Source organism: Meriones unguiculatus, chromosome 8 (assembly GCF_030254825.1).
Source record: "Meriones unguiculatus strain TT.TT164.6M chromosome 8, Bangor_MerUng_6.1, whole genome shotgun sequence".
Taxonomy (NCBI): Eukaryota; Metazoa; Chordata; class Mammalia; order Rodentia; family Muridae; genus Meriones; species Meriones unguiculatus.
The window spans coordinates 76,006,916-76,023,679 of record NC_083356.1 but is presented as its reverse complement, the minus strand read 5'-3'; the positions used below and the strand labels follow the sequence as shown (position 1 = coordinate 76,023,679).

At 56.2% G+C, this 16,764-nt stretch overlaps 1 protein-coding gene across 2 annotated transcripts in view; it reads left to right on the top strand.

Moving 5' to 3' along the window:
- Lmx1b (LIM homeobox transcription factor 1 beta) overlaps positions 1-8,753 on the top strand; it is a 77,516-nt gene extending 68,763 nt beyond the window's left edge. Inside the window, exons 3-8 of one of the 2 annotated variants that reach the window (XM_021644345.2) lie at positions 783-1,015; positions 2,379-2,560; positions 2,722-2,799; positions 2,952-3,018; positions 4,525-4,668; positions 4,956-8,753. In XM_021644345.2, coding sequence (XP_021500020.1) covers positions 783-1,015; positions 2,379-2,560; positions 2,722-2,799; positions 2,952-3,018; positions 4,525-4,668; positions 4,956-5,113 — 862 coding nt within the window. In that variant the 3' untranslated portion in view covers positions 5,114-8,753. Of the gene's footprint in view, positions 1-782; positions 1,016-2,378; positions 2,561-2,721; positions 2,800-2,951; positions 3,019-4,524; positions 4,690-4,955 lie in introns of both variants that reach the window. The other variant, XM_021644344.2, reaches the window with a different exon arrangement.
- Positions 8,754-16,764: the final 8,011 nt, after the last annotated feature.

Sequence of the window (16,764 nt, the reverse complement as noted above, 5' to 3'; positions counted from 1 at the left end):
AGATCCTATCCTGGCTGGCTCCTTGGATGGGAGACAGAGGCGGCCATGGTGAGAGCCTGGACCAGCCCACACTGCTCTTCCATTTCCTCATCCCGAAAATGGGGCCAGGGCTCTCTGGTCTCAAGGGCCACTGTAAGATCAGGTGACGTCCATGTGCTGAGGACAGCAGCTACCCACAGTTCAGCGAGCCATCCCCACGCTGAAATAAAGGGACAAGAAGATGACACCGGGCCAAAGGGCAGGGACAGGACGTGCCTGGAGGCCACTGTGAGGGTGCCCTGGAAGCCCTGTGGCTGGTCTGAGGGACTGCAGCCAGGAAGAAGGGGTGGTGAGATGGGACGGCCTCCTAAGGGCCCTAGGGAGAGTGTGGAGCAGGAAAGAGCAAGATCAACTTGCGCCTGTCCTGTGTTGGGGCACAGGGAGAGAGAGAGTTGAAGGGTTTGAGGATCTGGGAGCCCAGGGAGGCGAGCAGGGCCCAGGCTGGAGGGCCACGGGCAAAATTGGGATTGTTTGGCCATGAGGGTGAAGGAGGTGAGTGGTCAGGCTGTAAGGCTGACCCTGCACACTGCCCTCTAGTGGCTTCCGTGCCTGAGCAGGCAGTCCCAGATGCACAGCCAACCGTCCAGGAGAGGCACCTGATGCCCACCCTGGGTCCCCTCGGGACATGCAGAAGGGGGGAGGGGAGTCCCTGCCTCCCACTGTTCTGTCAGGGCGGCTGAGGGAGCAGACCCGGGCGAGACCGTTTCAGCCCAGCCTGTGCCTCCTCGGCGTCCCACCCGCAGGCTCTTCGCGGCCAAGTGCAGCGGCTGCATGGAGAAGATCGCGCCCACCGAGTTCGTGATGCGGGCGCTGGAGTGCGTCTACCACCTGGGCTGCTTCTGCTGCTGCGTGTGCGAGAGGCAGCTGCGCAAGGGGGACGAGTTCGTGCTCAAGGAGGGCCAGCTGCTGTGCAAGGGCGACTACGAGAAGGAGAAGGACCTCCTCAGCTCCGTGAGCCCCGACGAGTCGGACTCCGGTGAGCCCAGGCCGGAAGGCTGCAGGACATAGCTCGGCGGGGTGCTGGAGAGGGCCTTCTGAGCTCCGCAGAGCCGCACCCCCGCTCACGTCCAGCCAGCATCGAGGTGTCACACCCACCCCTACAAGCCACCCTGTCTCTTCTCTGGGTGCGAACCCCGAGGCACACACACCTGTGCGACCACACACACACACACACACACACACACACACACACGCCCAGCGTCTGTAGAGACACCGCCCCGCGTGCCCCTACGTGGGGACATGTACTCACGCAGCCAAACATGCCAAGCTCCTCCTGGTCCCACACAAGCATACATGTATATGCCTCAGCCCTCTGCACCTGGCCAGCACACTCAGGGGCTGCTCATTCATGTTCATACACACACTCACACGCACTGTAGGCATGCATACACTTGCTCTTTGGCGAGGCCTGAAGTTCAGTTGGCACCTTGTCACTCCTGAGACTTGAGCAGGGAACAGGCCAAGATGGCTGGTCTGCCCTTTGAGGTCTCCTGGCCCCACAGGCACGGCCTCTGCCCACGTGGGGAGTGCCAGGGCCCCAGTGTCTGGGTCTCAGCGTGACAGAGCCCTCCTGTGTTGGCTGCTGCCGTCCCTGGGTTAGACACAGGGACCGCATCCCTGTGGCCACCTGCACTCCCCCCAAAGGGAAGGCCGCCGGCCTAGCTCGGGGACCCGGTAGAAGAGATCAGAGTCCTCCGTAGGGCTCACCTCCAGAAAAGAGGGGCTAGGGAGGGGGCAGGTTCCGGGAGGAGTGTCAGAGCTTATGGCTTTTGGGAAGCTTGCCACAACCCTGGGGTCATGAAAGTGGCGTGTGTGTGTGTGTGTGTGTGTGTGTGTGTGTTGCTGGGTATGCACACATGCTTCCTCATGCTATACGTGCCTTGACATGTATTTGTCCCGGCCTGTGGGTACAGGCCTCTGTGAGCCCACAATTGTAAATGTCTCTAAGCTGCCTATGTGTGGGCCTATGAGTCAAGATGCAGGTGTGTGTAGCCATCGGGGCACGTGTGCCCCTGGGTACTGTTCCCCACAGCGGCCTGGTTCACAGTCTCCCTGAGCATGCGTGTTCATTCCTGCACTTGTGGATGCCGTGGAGGAACCTGTGGGCCATCGGGGCTATACCAGGCTGGGGCCCCGAATGAGCAAGTGAAGAGTGTATATTTGGGTCATGGGACATGCAGGGAACAGGAGGGAAAGGCCCTAGCAAGGAAGGATCTCTGGGCCTTGGGAAGAGTCTGCTTCCTCCTGCGGTCATTGGGGAGCCCCTGCAGGTATCAGCCGAGGGTGAGGAAGTCTCGCCTAAACGGTCAGACTGACAGGTTGGGTTGTGTCTTTTACAGTGAAGAGTGAGGATGAAGATGGAGACATGAAGCCAGCCAAGGGGCAGGGCAGCCAGAGTAAGGGTAGTGGAGATGACGGCAAGGACCCAAGAAGGCCCAAACGGCCCCGGACCATCCTCACCACGCAGCAGAGAAGGGCCTTCAAGGCTTCTTTTGAGGTCTCCTCCAAGCCCTGTCGGAAGGTGAGGAGTTCCAGGTGGGATGGTCTGAGCCGGCACCCCTCTTCTGCTTGTCGTCGGTCCCCTCTTGCTGGGGGGCAGGTGTGTCCCCCCACCCCTCCACCCGACTGCCACCTCCCAGCCGCCAGCCACAGACCTGATCGGCCCACTTCTCTCCGGGTCAGGTACGAGAGACTCTGGCAGCAGAGACAGGCCTCAGCGTGCGTGTGGTGCAGGTCTGGTTTCAGAACCAAAGAGCAAAGGTGAGAGGTCACTGCCGTGCCAGTGCTCCAGGGCAGAGCTGGGAGACAGGGGTGGGCAAGAGACCGGGAAGGGTCCCGCTGGGGTGAGGAGGCAGAGAGGGGGCCCGGCTGCACGCTGAGACTGACTGGGCGCCCGGCCTGTCCCCCTGCAGATGAAGAAGCTGGCCCGGCGGCACCAGCAGCAGCAGGAGCAGCAGAATTCCCAGCGGCTGGGCCAAGGTGAGCCTCCGGGGCTGTGGGGTCTCTGCTGTGAAGGCCACTGCCGTGCACTTGCTCAGTGTGGCTGGGTCCCTTCCCCCACACCCTTCCCACCGGCCGCACTCAGCTCCTGCCAGGACAGGGTTGTCAGGCATACCCTAGGAGGCCTCTTCTGGGATCATGCCACTACCAAGGGGCAAAGCTGCCCTGTGCAGAGGGCTCCAAGCTGCGCCTTTAGCAGTGGCATATGCTGGCTGATCAGCCATCTTGTAAGAGTACCTCAGAGAAGCCGGGAAGTATGGGAAGCGCAGGGTGGGTTGCTAGTAGTAAGAGGCCCGTCCACGGAGCAGAAGCACGGTCCCTCGAAGCTGGATTTGGCTCGGAAGTCTGTTTCAGCACCAGCATGTTGGTCCAGGGCCGGTCTCCTAGGCTAACAGGGCCATGGAGACTTAGAAGTTGTGGCAAGAGGAGGTGAAGAGAGCTGTCGAGGCTACTGGTACAGTAGAGGCATAGAACTAGCTGCTCTTGGGGGAAACAGGGGCCCCTGGGAAGATGCCAGGCACCTGCAGGCAGCTCTGACACTCAGGGCTGGAGCCGGACTTGGGGAATCTCCTGACAATGTCCCAAAGCCCCACATTTCTTGTTGAGCCCTATAGCCCCCCCCGCCCCGGGGCCACAGTCTTCTGCCTCCAGGCACCAGGCTGCTCTGTGCTTGCTCCTGGAGAACAACGTGCCCTATTCTCCAGGGTCCCTCCCTCCCTCCCCCACGTCCCTGGGATCCTCCCAGCTCACCAGAGCCCATTTGGTACCACCTCACCACCCATGACCCCTCCGACCACCATGTGTGTGCACATGCCTGCTCATCTCGGTCCCGCTGTTCTGTCCACATCCGGGGAGTGGTTGTCCCTTACCCATGTTCGCCTTTCGTACAGAGAACTTGACAGGGTCCCTAAGACCTCCCCCAAGCAGACCCAGCCCCTGTGCTCTGCCCCTGCTCCCAGCATCCCTCCACAGGGCCTCCCTTGCTATAGGTAGTCCCAGAGGGAATCCTGAAACACCCCATTGTCTCCTATCCACCCTACCCCTGGCTGCCCATGTTGGCTGCCTTGCTCCCTGAGGGTCTGGCCCCAGCTGTTGGACTTTCCAGTCCCACCTGGCAGACCACCCCTCCCCAGCCTGTTGTACCCCTTCCTGGTGGTTCTTTAGGTCCTGCTGGGATGAGGACCCTTCCTCCAGGAAGCCTTCCTGGGCTTGGGTTCCACCTTAGTGCTCTTATATGGTGAATTGTGGCAAAGCTCACCGCCTCTCTAGCACAGCTCTTGCAGATGGAGCCGGTGGAAGACAGAGCAAACGGGACATCTTTGGGGGAGAGACGTTGGGAGCAGGGTCAGAGCTCAAGGAGACATGGAGACAGAAGACAGAAGGAGCATCTAGGAGTGTGTGTGGGGGGGTGTCCCAGGGCCCCCGGAGAGCATCTGCAGGACAGGGTCGGCGGGACAAGTTGGTGAAAACATTCACTGTCCTCAGAGGTTCTGTCAAGCCGCATGGAGGGCATGATGGCCTCCTACACCCCGCTGGCCCCTCCGCAGCAGCAGATCGTGGCCATGGAGCAGAGCCCCTACGGGAGCAGCGACCCCTTCCAGCAGGGCCTCACGCCGCCCCAAATGCCAGGTGACCACATGAACCCCTATGGTAAGCTGCCCCACCCCCCATCTGCCCTCTGTCCCTGCCTAGCCAGGCAGACAGAGGCTGTGACAGTCCCTGATGCCCAGAGCCAAGGGCCCAGGGCCCAGGGCAGTCCAGCCAGCACTGCCAGCACGCAGCCCCCTGACGGGAAGGGCCTAGCCCCAGCCAGCTGGCCTGCCCATAACCCCCGGCCATGGAGCCTGTGGGGCTGCCAGGACCCCCTGGAGCCCTGGCCCATGCCCAGCTCCTGACATCCCTTCCACACCCCACAGGGAACGACTCCATCTTCCATGATATCGACAGCGATACCTCCCTCACCAGCCTCAGCGACTGCTTCCTCGGCTCCTCCGACGTAGGCTCCCTGCAGGCCCGCGTGGGGAACCCCATCGACCGGCTCTACTCCATGCAGAGCTCCTACTTTGCCTCCTGAGAACCAGCCGGGCCGCATGGACACTTGGGCCTGGGCCTAGGGTGGGACCACAGGCCTCCGCAGCCAGCCGGCCCCCCAGCCTGCCACCCGCTCTGATTCTACAGACAGCCATACGGTGCCCTCCCCTCGGCCCAGCCGGACCTGGCTCAAGTGCCCAGTGGGCACAGCCAGACAGGCAGATGGGTGCAGCCTGGGCAGGGACTGTGTCCTGCCCACAGAGACCTTGTGACCCCTGGGGACCCAGAGCTCTTGGACAGCCACGCGCCTCCCAGTCCTTTGGCTCCATCACCACCTTTCTCCACCCCACCTCTTTTTTGGGGAAGCTTAAATTTGTTCTTTTTTTTTTTAATTTTTTTTTTTTTAACATTCTGTTTCCAGCCAACTTCCATTGTCCCTGCAAGGCCAGCCCTGTGGTACCCGAGAAACGGTTATACGGGTGTCCTGCGCTGGCAACCACTTCCCCTTTTAGTCAGCGCAGGGGATGGTTTCTGGGTCCTAGGAGGCCCAGGGTCACTGTTCCCGGCCCTAGGCTGGAGCAGAGGAGAGGAGGGGCCAAGCAGGCATGACAGGCCTTTGGCCCTGCCTGAACCAGGAGTCACAGCAAGAGGAGGGATGTGGGCAGAGAGATGCAAAGGGATGGAGATGCATATGGACTAGCTCGTCTGTAGACACACGTGTGCACGCACACACAGATGTGGAAGAGGCGCCATCTCCTGCAGGGGTCCTGCCTCCGAGAGCAGTTGGAGAGGGAGGCAGGAGGGAGGCAGGAGGGAGGCCTGGGGTATGAGCAGGAAGACTAGGTGGATCCAGGCTCTGTGCAGGTCATGACTGCCAGGACAGGTGGGCAGTTCCAGAACCACCAGGTCCCAGGCCAGAGACGGAACCCACAGAAGCAAGTAGAATCAGGCCACAGCAGCCGCCCCCGATGGAAAGGACCTCGAGAGTCACCAGCTTGACACCATCTGATTCTCAATTCCCCCTGGTCCTTGTTCTCAAGCAGGACCAGCAGTGAAAAGCCCAGGCCAGCCCCCCTTCTTATGGCCTCTGCTGACCCTTAGCCCCTCTTCTCAGTCGGCTGAGGCTGTACACTGGCAGGGCCCTGGCCTGCTCTGCGGGCATGGGACAGCCATCACCAACCCCCCCCCGAGCCCCCGCAACATTAGCCAGCTCACACGGACGGACCAGGCTCATCACCCTCCCTGCTTTTGGCACCTGACCTCTGCTGATGCCGTCTGAGGTCCAGCAGGTGGCTCAGGTCGCATGACTTTGGAACCCCACCCCTATTCTATCGTGAGCCCTCTGGGCCTCGCACAGGTACGATGACAAGCCACAACTTCTCAGTGTGTGTGGGTGGGATGCTGGTTGCCTCGAGCCCACTAGAGACTGGCATGTGCCTGGTCGCCTTTCCTTTCGTTGGCTCGGCCAGCTCGGGGTCTTACTGTGAACTCGCTGTGTTCCCTCCCACTCTGTTAGCTGAGTGAAAAAGAAAGGCCAGCCCTGTGGGGCTCCCACCATGCCCTTGCACAGTATTTAGCCCACCATTATTTCAGCCTCCTGTGCCACCCCAGCCTCCAGTCTCCTGGACTCTTCCTGCCCACAGCAGAAGCAATGGTGGTCTTTCTTTGGCACCCGCCCCCCCCCCACTGGCCCCTGGCAGGCACTGTGTCTCAGGCCAGATGCCCAGGATGCTGTCATTCATTTAATGCTGAATCCTAACCCCCGCCATCCTGATGTCTGCTGAGCTCTGAGTCTCAGCCTCTCTCTCTCTCTCTGTCCCTCTCTCCCTCCCTTGGGCTCCTGTGTCTGGCTAGTTAAGCTGTGTGGGTTTGTTCTCTGTCTCTGGGGATACCTATCCTCAGACCCCCTCGACCCCACTCAGATGTCACAATATGGAGTCGTCAGGGAAGAGCAGCCAGCATAGCCCACCCGTGTCCTCCTTTGTATAAAGTGAGCATCACTAATGTCCATGCTGAAGCTGTGGTCCTGGCCACCGGCTATCCTGGGACTCGCCCTTTCCCCTCTGTCACAGACCCCTGGCTGAATTGTACAGGCCATACTCGGGGCAGACCCAGGGTACATACCAGAACCCCAGGAGACCCGGCTCCTCTTATCCACTTTTTAAGCTGGAGGACACAATGCCAAAGGGCGGTGCAGCTGCTGGGAAACCGGAGGCAGGAGAGAGGAAGGGGTGTGCTCAAGGCTCCACAGCAAGGCGTCATGGAGCTGCAGCTGAGGAGAGGGCAGCAAGCCTGTCCCCATCTCCTGTGTCTCACAAACGGCCCCCACTAGGGACCAATGTGTTCTCACCACTCCTGCTGGGCCCAAGGGTCCTCCCTTCCTATTCCGGGGCCTCCAGACCCCACGTCCAGCCCTGGCCTCTGCTGTCCCCATGCTAGTGTCCCAAGCCAGGAGTTGTGACTAGGACACTCTTAGGTTAGCAGAGGAGGGACCTCAGCCGTCACACGGGAGATGCCCTGCAGCCGTTTTCAGGACTCCTTCACCACGGCTGGGGCCCGCTGCCCTGCTAAGACCACGTGCTGACCCTGGATGCTGCAGGGCCCTGGGCTTCTGTCCTGTGGGAAGAGACAGCCTTCGCTTCAGCCCTGCCCAGGCCTTGTTAGAGACCGCACTCAGGTTGGGGAACTGAGGCTGAGAGAAGGCAGCGGTGTGGGGCTGCAAGGGCGAGCCTGCAGCCCTAGGGAGCAGGGGGATGTGGGAGGCAGATGCAGAAATGGAGAGATGGGTAGGGGCATCTCAGATCCCACCTCCTGGCTGGGCATGTGGCAGTGTTGAGGCTCAGGAGGGAGCCTGGCCAGGTGTGACACAGGAGCAGCAGGAACCCAGGCTTTGTCCCAGCCAGGGCCCGAACTGTGGATTCCGAATACTCCGCTGTCCTCAGAGACTGTCTCTCAAAAGGCCCCACACAGACACCACACCAGGTGTGAGGGTCAGTCCAAAGGGTGGCCAGGGCAGCCTGCTGTCACAGAGGCTTCCTGGAGGGGGCTGGATGGTGAGGAGCTGCCTTCACACAAATAGGCCCAGCTGAGGGGCAGCCCCTCCCCCTTTAGAGACATCCCTTTAAGGTGAGGCCACCTCCCTAGTCTATCTGGATGTCCACCCTGCTCAGTCAGGAAACAGGGGAAAGAGGGACTCAGAGCTCTGGGCACCCCTAGGGCCAGGGGGACGCTGCAGCCCAGGGCTGACCGCCGGGGGGAAGGGGCACCACACTCACACACGTACGTGCACACACACTCACACCCGATACAAGGAGGCTCACACGTGGCCTGGGCGCAGGGAAGCAGGAAGGAGCCTTCAACATGTGGCCCTTGATAGGGACAATTGCCAATGGTCTCTGGGCTGCTGCCCTGCCCTGCCCTGGGGTCCCACTGGAGGGAGTTTGTTGCCAGCGGGGCTGGGTCCAGGCCACCCATCGTATTCTTCCGTTTACCTTGTACAGACTGCCCGCCTGCCATCCCCACACACATTTTATTTAATAACTTGTCATTGTTAAATTATTTATTAGCGTTACCACATTACCACCCCCGCCTTCCACTCACCTTCTGCCTCTTCCCACAAAAGCAGAAAATGGAAACAACGAGAAAAAAGACGAGATGTTGGTATATTTGTAAATAAACCTGTACACGCCTGTGTGGCCTCTCCTTGGGGGATGGGGACTGGGCCTAAGAGGGAGCTGTCTCTGACACTACTGGACTTCCTGCTGCTGCCAGGGTCAGCAAGTCATGGACACAGGGTTTGGGGTCCCTAGCCTTGCCCAACTCCACCTCATTAATCCCCTTCTCTCTTTGCCTCGACCCTTGCCAACATCCATCTCCATTCTGCTCTGTGCAGTTACCCAATACTCAGCCATTCTTTAACTCAAGCAGCAGTAAGGGTCCTTTGAGTGTCAACCAAGCTGAGAAGCAGGGAAAAGATGGTCACCTCCAAGGACGTAGAAAGCCTGACATTGTTCAGGTGAGGTACAATGGAGCCTCGGCCTCGGGGGACCTGGTCTCGTGGGGATAGGAATCAGGGAAGGCTTCCTGGAAGAAGCCATTCAGTTGAGATGTGAAGGGATCTGGGATGAGAGGGGTGTCTAGGGGTGGTCCAACCTTATATACCTCAGAGAGCCAGAATCTGACCAGAAAGGGAGCCAGGGTGGGACCGGAAGAAGGATGCTGTTAGGCAGAGAAGCCCAGACTTTCAAGGTGTTCAGATAACATCTAGGTTCCTGGTCATTGCTCTTGGGGTACAAAAGGAGTAGAAGGATGAAGGGAGTCTTTTGTTTGAGGCATATGAGCTGAGCATGCCAGGGACGCCCCGAAATGGGATGGCATGGACCGCAGCTGGGCCTAGAGGAACCAGAGACCAAGCATCGATCGGCTCTCCTCACTGGGGACAGGCAGCTTAGCCAGGGAACAAAACCCCCCGCCAACTAGAGCGGCTCCTGTGGCTGTCGGGCCCACCTGAGAGCCACCATAGGACCTCTCGCTCTGCCAGTGAGCACCAGCGCCCCCTGGAGGCCTTCCTCCACGGCCTCGGCTGAGCTGGCTGTTTTGTGGGTAATTCCGGCAGCTACATGACTTGAGAGGTTCCATTTCCTCATTTGTAACCCCAACAACCCTGAAAGGCAGGATCTTAAGCTTCACGAGGGAAACTGAGGCCCAGGAAAGGAGGTGATAGCCAGCAGGAGGATCAAACCAAGGCTGAAAAGCGGCTTTGACCGCAAACGTTCCAGCCTTGCCACGCCCCCACCCCAGCCCACCTCCATCCCTCCCACCCCTCCCTCACACCCACCCCCATCTGCTCCTTCCAGGCCCACTGTTTCTGGTCTCAGGACCCGAGGTCAGCCAGACACCTGGCGACAAGGGAATTCTCCTACCTCCAGAGTGCCTCCCGGGGACTCAGAGAACCCAAGTCACATGGCCCAAACTGCACAGCTCAGAGGCAGGACTAAACAGAGCCTTGGTGGCTGAGCTCCAAGCTGGAACTGAAGGGGGAATGAAGGGAGGGGGCTTCCATGCTCCACTCCTCAAGAGCAGTGGGCTGCCAGCTCTCTAGCCTACAGCAATGTCTAAAATCCTGTCACTAAAAAATGTGGGGGTGGGGGCTGAGCTGATCCACCGCTTCCTTGTCACCTGCCTGTCACCCCCCCCCCAGAGTCCAGGTAAAGGGGGTGAGAGAGGGAGGAGGCCTCTCCTCAGAGTCCCTGCTCCTTGGAGGCTGATGGCTTCCCAGTGTCCCCGGTGCTATGCCAGGCAGGCCTTGCCCCCAGTCACTGCTGGGCAGGGGCATTCTGTTCACCGCTCTGAGTTCTGATCAGCCTCCATACCAGGCTGGAATGGGAGGATAGGGCCTGGAGGGCCTACTCCCATTTTCTCTTTCTTCCATGACCCAGCTCTCCTGGGTCTAGCGTGAGCAAAAGACGTAAGTGACTCAAAGTGGGGAGAGGTCACCCCAGCGCTGGGAATTCCAGAGAACCCCTCCTGGAAGAGGGAGCTCTTGAGTTGAGGGTCCCAGCAAGGTCAGGGTGGAACGCACAGAGGCAGAGAACCATCAAGGACGTCTGGGAAGAGGGAACGGCAGGGTTGCGGCTCAAAGGCAGGACTCCCAAGAGGCTCGGCGGTAGGGAAAACCCCAAGTGACCTTGGAGACTGAGGGTCAAAAATGGAGACCCTGAGTGGCACCTGTGTCCACACGGAGCATGCCAGGGCCAGGCAAGAAAGGAGGGACATCTGGCATGTCCCCGTCTCCTGACAGGCAGGGTAAATTAGGTCAGCACGCTGGGAACGGCTGTGTAGCACAATGAAATGCTTGCATTCTCGCATGGAACAAAGGAGGAGAAAACAAAACCCACTCCCTAGACGAAGAATATAAATCGCCCGTGCCTTGGAAGCCTGGGTGTGCCTGCCAGGGTTCCAGAGGCCTCCAACTGTTCGTTTAGCAAAGTGATCATCAACTGACATATTAAACGTGCTCGGTAAAGAACCTGACAGGGACGGCTCCTCCGTGTGACAGGGCACCCATGTGGCTCTCTTTCTTCTTCTGTTTTAGTAGCTACTAAATCCCGGAGGCCGACCAGCCAGAATTTCTACACTGAGCCTGCAGTCGCCTATCAGGCCACAAGGTGGCACTCGGGAGTCAGACAGGCCACCGTCCACATGCTGGTCTCCCAGTGCGTGTAGAAGGGTCCTGAAGATGGCCAATGGGGAGAACGAGTGCCCGGCACTAGGGGGGTCCGTGACATGCGTGGTCCTGACAATTTCCCGCCCCACACCGTGTCGTAGAAGGTCAGACTGGCCTTCCGATGATCCCGTCTTAATCAGGGCCCCCTGAGAACTACAGGAGTGCCGCGCTCCCCAGACCACACCTCCTAAAGGTTCCGTCACCTCCCAGCACTGCCGCGGGAGAACCAAACACCAGCGAATACATCCTGAGTTGACACACTCGATCTAGTCGATAAAGCCCCAAGTTTACAATGGCATCCAGTTCGGTAGGGGGCAGGTTTTGAGGTGGTGTTTAAGAAGAGAAACTGAAGGTGTTTCCTTTGCAATCACCTCCAACAAGGTATTGTCAGGCATTCCTAGACGGCGAATGCAATGAGAAGTGTGGGCCGAGGATGCGGCTTGGTGACAGCTAGCACGCAGAGGCCCCGAGCTGCTAAGCTGCTAAGTCAGCGCTGCTCAAACAAAACATATGGCGGACATACAGACATACACAATGCCAGTGTGTGCAGATGCCCAAGCTCGTGTGTGCATGTGTGTGTGTGTGGGGGGGGAGGGTTAAGGACAATGTCCACGTCTGTTGTTTTTTGGTTGGTTGGTTTGTTTGTATGTTTGTTTTGAGACAGGGTCTCATTACGTAGCCACGGCTGGCCTGGAATTCACTCTGTAGACCAGGCTGGCCTCAGACTCAGACTGCCACCTGCCTCTGCCTTCAAAGTGCTGATTTCAAAGTGTGTACCTCTATACCTAGCTGCCTTGTTTTTGTGAGACAGGCTCTCATTATGCCCTGGGGCTAGCTAATTAGGCCAAGATGGCTGACCAGGGATCCATCTGCCTCTGCCTCTCCAGGGCTGGGGTTACAAGCAGGTACCAGCACACCCAGCTTTATGTAAGTGCTGGGGATCAAACCCAGGCCCTCATACTTGTGCACAAGCACCTCACCAATTGAGCTAACCCTGCCCCCAGCTAGTAGCCCTTATGTTTTTTGTTTTGTTTAACTGGATGGCACACTCCTGTAATTCCAACAAAGCTGAGCAAGGGTGATTAGTGAGTCTGAGACAAGCCTGGACTACATGGTAAGTTCGAAGCCATCTTGAACTACATGATGAGAACTTGTTTCAAAAATCCAAAGAGAGCAGAAAAGAAATGGGTGGCAGACATACATACATTCTTGAGAGAGGTTTCTATTGTCTTAGCTCTCACTGCCACGAGCATGGAACAGGTCCTCTCCTCCTGTACTTATGGAAGGGTGCTTCCTCTGCAGCCAAGGTCAATGGAAGATGCAGGTTAGTGGTTTTGCTTATAACATGCCCGGCCAATGCTGAGGAACAGTAACACCTACAGCCATAGCAGTAACAGTAGTGATGGCTCCTCTGCTCATGAGCCGGAGCCTCCAGGAATTATCTCGTCTAATTCCCTTCCAAAGCAGCATCGTGACCCGCATCGTATAGATGAAGATACTGAAGCTCCGAGAGGGGAAGGACTCCCTTCAAGGTCACAGCGCCAGTGACTGGTAGCTCCTGGGGGCGCCAGGGTGACGAAGCCCAGAACGGAAGACAGAGATTGCTCCAAGTTTTCTATAACCCTGTGTTCCCTCGGGGTGGGGCAGCTTCAGCAGCCTAGTCTCCAAGCTGAGGAGCACCCATGGAGTGGCCTGGGGAGCAGCTAAAGGAGTCTCTCCAGGGGAGCCAGAACTGAGAGGTGTGGCCCTGTCCCTAAGAGGCTTCACTGGCACTGGTACTCCATCTGAACACAGAGGAGAAAAGTGGGCAGGGAAGCCTCATGGCCAGGGACCTGTAGGAGGTTGGACACGGGGTTCATCACCACGAGTAAGTCTCCCCATCACCCCACCAGGACGGCAATGAATACATTTAAGAGCCTCCAAAATGAGTGAACATCAGAAGGGAAAGAAGGGAAGAAGGGGGCAGGGAGAAGAGGGGGTCTTCCCTGAGAAAATGAAATTGGGGGGCAGATGAAGAAGCTGGAGATCCTGGGAGCCTGGCTGTGCTCCTGGGGCCTCTTAACGTTGCTGGAGAGGGGAGTGGGCTTGGTGCTCATGGCGGGTAGAGAGGGCGTGGCAACTGATGTCACAGATGGTCTCCAGCCTCCATAAGGAGGCTGAGACCCGAACCCAGGACCTCTGGAGAAGCAACACGTGTTCTGAACCCCTGAGCCACCTCTCCGGCCTGCCATGTACATTTAAAGAGACCATTGTAAGACTCTTCATATCTATACAGGATCAGTACGCTTGTGCAAGTGCGTGTGTTTGGGTGCCCGTGTGTGTGTAAAATCACCACCTTGTGCCGTGTTTATTATTAACTTGCTTTTGCTTACTAATACCAGTGAGTGCTTAGCTTGTTAAAACGACTGTCTGGTTAAAAAGGGAGAAAAACAAAAACCAAAAAAAAAAAAAACCTTCCTGATCACGTCAAATGATTTGTGGCTCAGTGGTGGTAGCTGTGAGTTTTGTACAAATGATTCTATACTGTGCAGGTTCCAGATGTTTCTTTGATTCTGTTTGATTCTGACAGACTCTGACGGCACAGTCCAGGCTGGCCCTAAATTCCAAAGCCCCTTGCTTCAGCCTGTGGAGTCCTGCAGTGAGACATGTAGCAGTATGCCTGGTGCTCAGTTTCTTCATGGATATATCTCATGTTCATGTGTTTATCTTGTATGCACATGCGTTTGTGTCTGTGTGTGCCACAGGACACCTGTGGAGGCCAGGGCACAACTTTCAGGAGCTGGAGGAGTTGCCTCTCCTTCCAAGTCATCAGGGTTGGCAGCAAACCCTTTACCAGATGAGCCATCTCGCTGGCCCTCGGTGTATGTTAAAAAATGGATCTATTTTTATCGGGGCATGGCAAGCCATGCCTATAATCCTGGACCTTAGGAGGGAGAAGTGGATGATAAGGAAGAAGATCAAGGTCATCCTTGATCTTGCTTGCAAGACTCCCTCACTCATTCATTCTTCTATTGAACACACTGAGTTGCTTTCAGTTCTTCACTAGAATGAACGATGCTGTAATGAGTGTCCCTGTCTGCACAGGTCCTAAGGTGGAAGTGCCAGAACCTTCCAGCACACCACCTGGGAGGGTGTGCCGGACCACCAGGGTAATTGATGCACAGGGTCAAACTCCTGAGACAGCGCCAGGATTTCCCACCAGTCACAAGCACTCCTGTGCTGGCTGTCCTAATGGGGTTTTCTTCTTTTATATTTTGATTGTATGCATGTGCACTTGTGAGTCCATAACATGTCAGATCCCCTGGAGGCAGAGTTACAAGAGGGGTGGGTGCTGGACACGGTGCTCGGGCCCTCCAGCCGCAAGAGCCCTCGACAGCTGAGACCTCATGACCCGCACCTTGACGTTTTGGTCTTGACTTTCCCCCACTCCACGTGAGCGGCCACGCTCTGGGGTCTGAGCAGCTTCCCACACCTGTATTCTCCATCAGTGTCCTTTCCCGTGAAATGTTCGTGCCTTCTGTTCAATTTTCTTCTGGCTGTTTGTCTTTTTCTCATTTACCTCTAATATACCACACAGACATGCACACATACACGCCACACACCACTCACACACATACACACACACACACACACCCCATACCACAAACACACAGGCACACACACCTATACACCACATCACACATGCAAACACACACACCACAACACACACACCACACATACTAATTACCGCCACACACACAATCAATCAATCAATCAGTAAGTAATTAAATGTAAAAACTTTAAAATAGATTTGCTTTCAAGGCCACCTCATGAGACCTTGTCACCAAAACAGAAAAGACACCAAAAAGTCATTCCCGATTGTGTGCACACCGGTGAAGCAAAGAACTGATTTTGAACTTTTTTGCTGTGGATACCGAATTATCCCAGCACACCGGCTGAGTGCTCAGCCTCGTCACATGGCAGCTTTCCACGCGTGTCAGTGCTTATCACGCCCACACCATTCTGTGTCTCTGACAGCAACACACCGATTTGTCTGTTTGTCCCCCTGCTCTGCTGGAGAAGGACCCAGGGACTGGTTCACTCCAGGCCAGGGCTCTGCCACTGAGCGACGCTGCAGGCCAGCACCCTGTAATGTGCAGAGCACGTCTGGAGCAGGTCTCCCCCCTCATCCGGGAGCACCACGCATCCGGTCCTGGTCTTCAGGTTTTCTAATCCACTTGGAACGTTTTGGTTGGAATTATGATTATTTTGGGTAATCTGTGGAGCGCTGATAAATTGTAACACCGCTGCGTGTTTTTGTCGTCTTGTCTATTTTTCAGGTCGAGTCGCTTCCTGCACTGCTCTAACTGGACACGCATTTACACCTCCCTTCTGCCGCTATTCTCAACTTTACCTTCTCGCAATTTACTACTTTTGTAAGCAAGTGTGGAGAAAAGCAATTTAAGTTTGGATAGCTAGCGGGGGCTGGAGAGATGGCTTGGTGGCTCGCTGCTCTTGCAGAGGACCCAGGTTTGGTTCCCAGCACTCATACCAGAAAACCCACAATCACTTGTAGCTCCAGTTCCGGGGACTCAGACGCCCTCTTCTGGCCTCTCCAGGCACTGCATGCACATGGCGCAGGTATATACACATACGTATAAATTAATCATTTGTGGGGGTGCAGTGAGCTTTATTGGTGGTGTTCAAGAGGGTAGGGCTCCCTAGGACCCTCCCGCTATTGTGGGGGTCTGGGATGGAAACTGGGAGAGAGATGCTCAGATGCTCAGATGTCAGGGGCTGGGTTGGGAAAATTAATCATTTTTTTTAAAGTTAGAATAGTGATCTGATACTTTACCATTTTGATTAACCAATTAGTTCAGATCAGCCAACCTGTTAGATTAGATTATTTGGGATTTTTACATGTAGGCAATTCTACAGTCTGGAGCCATGCTGAGTTTTTATACTTTTCCGTGTTTTCTTTGATTCTTTAACACCCTGGCAGAACTTGCAGGAAAGTGTTGACACGGGAGCCCCTGGCTTGGACACCTGTCTTGTCTGGTAAGCGGAATGGGAGCTTCTTACTGGCTACTGCCTAACACGATTTTCATGAATTTTGCGAGTTTAAATTCCCTTTTATTTCTGGCACGATAAGAACTTTAAAAATGTGTTATGACGAACGGTATTGCTACTATTTTGTGGTGCTAGGAAAAAACTCTTCAGATCATCCATGTTCAGTGTGTTCCCTGTAAGATGTGATAAGTGTTATGGGGCTGCGAGATTTCTGTTTCTTCTTCAGTCAGTCCTTTAATTTTTTTGTTGTTGTTTTCTTCTTTAATAAGTTGTATGTTTCAAGGAAATTTACCTGTTCATAAAGCCATCAATACAAAGCTATACTGTATATTTTCTTATTATATTTAATGCCTACAATAATATTTATTTCTAAAATTACACCGCTTATTCCTTGTATCTTTATATCCTCTATACATTCT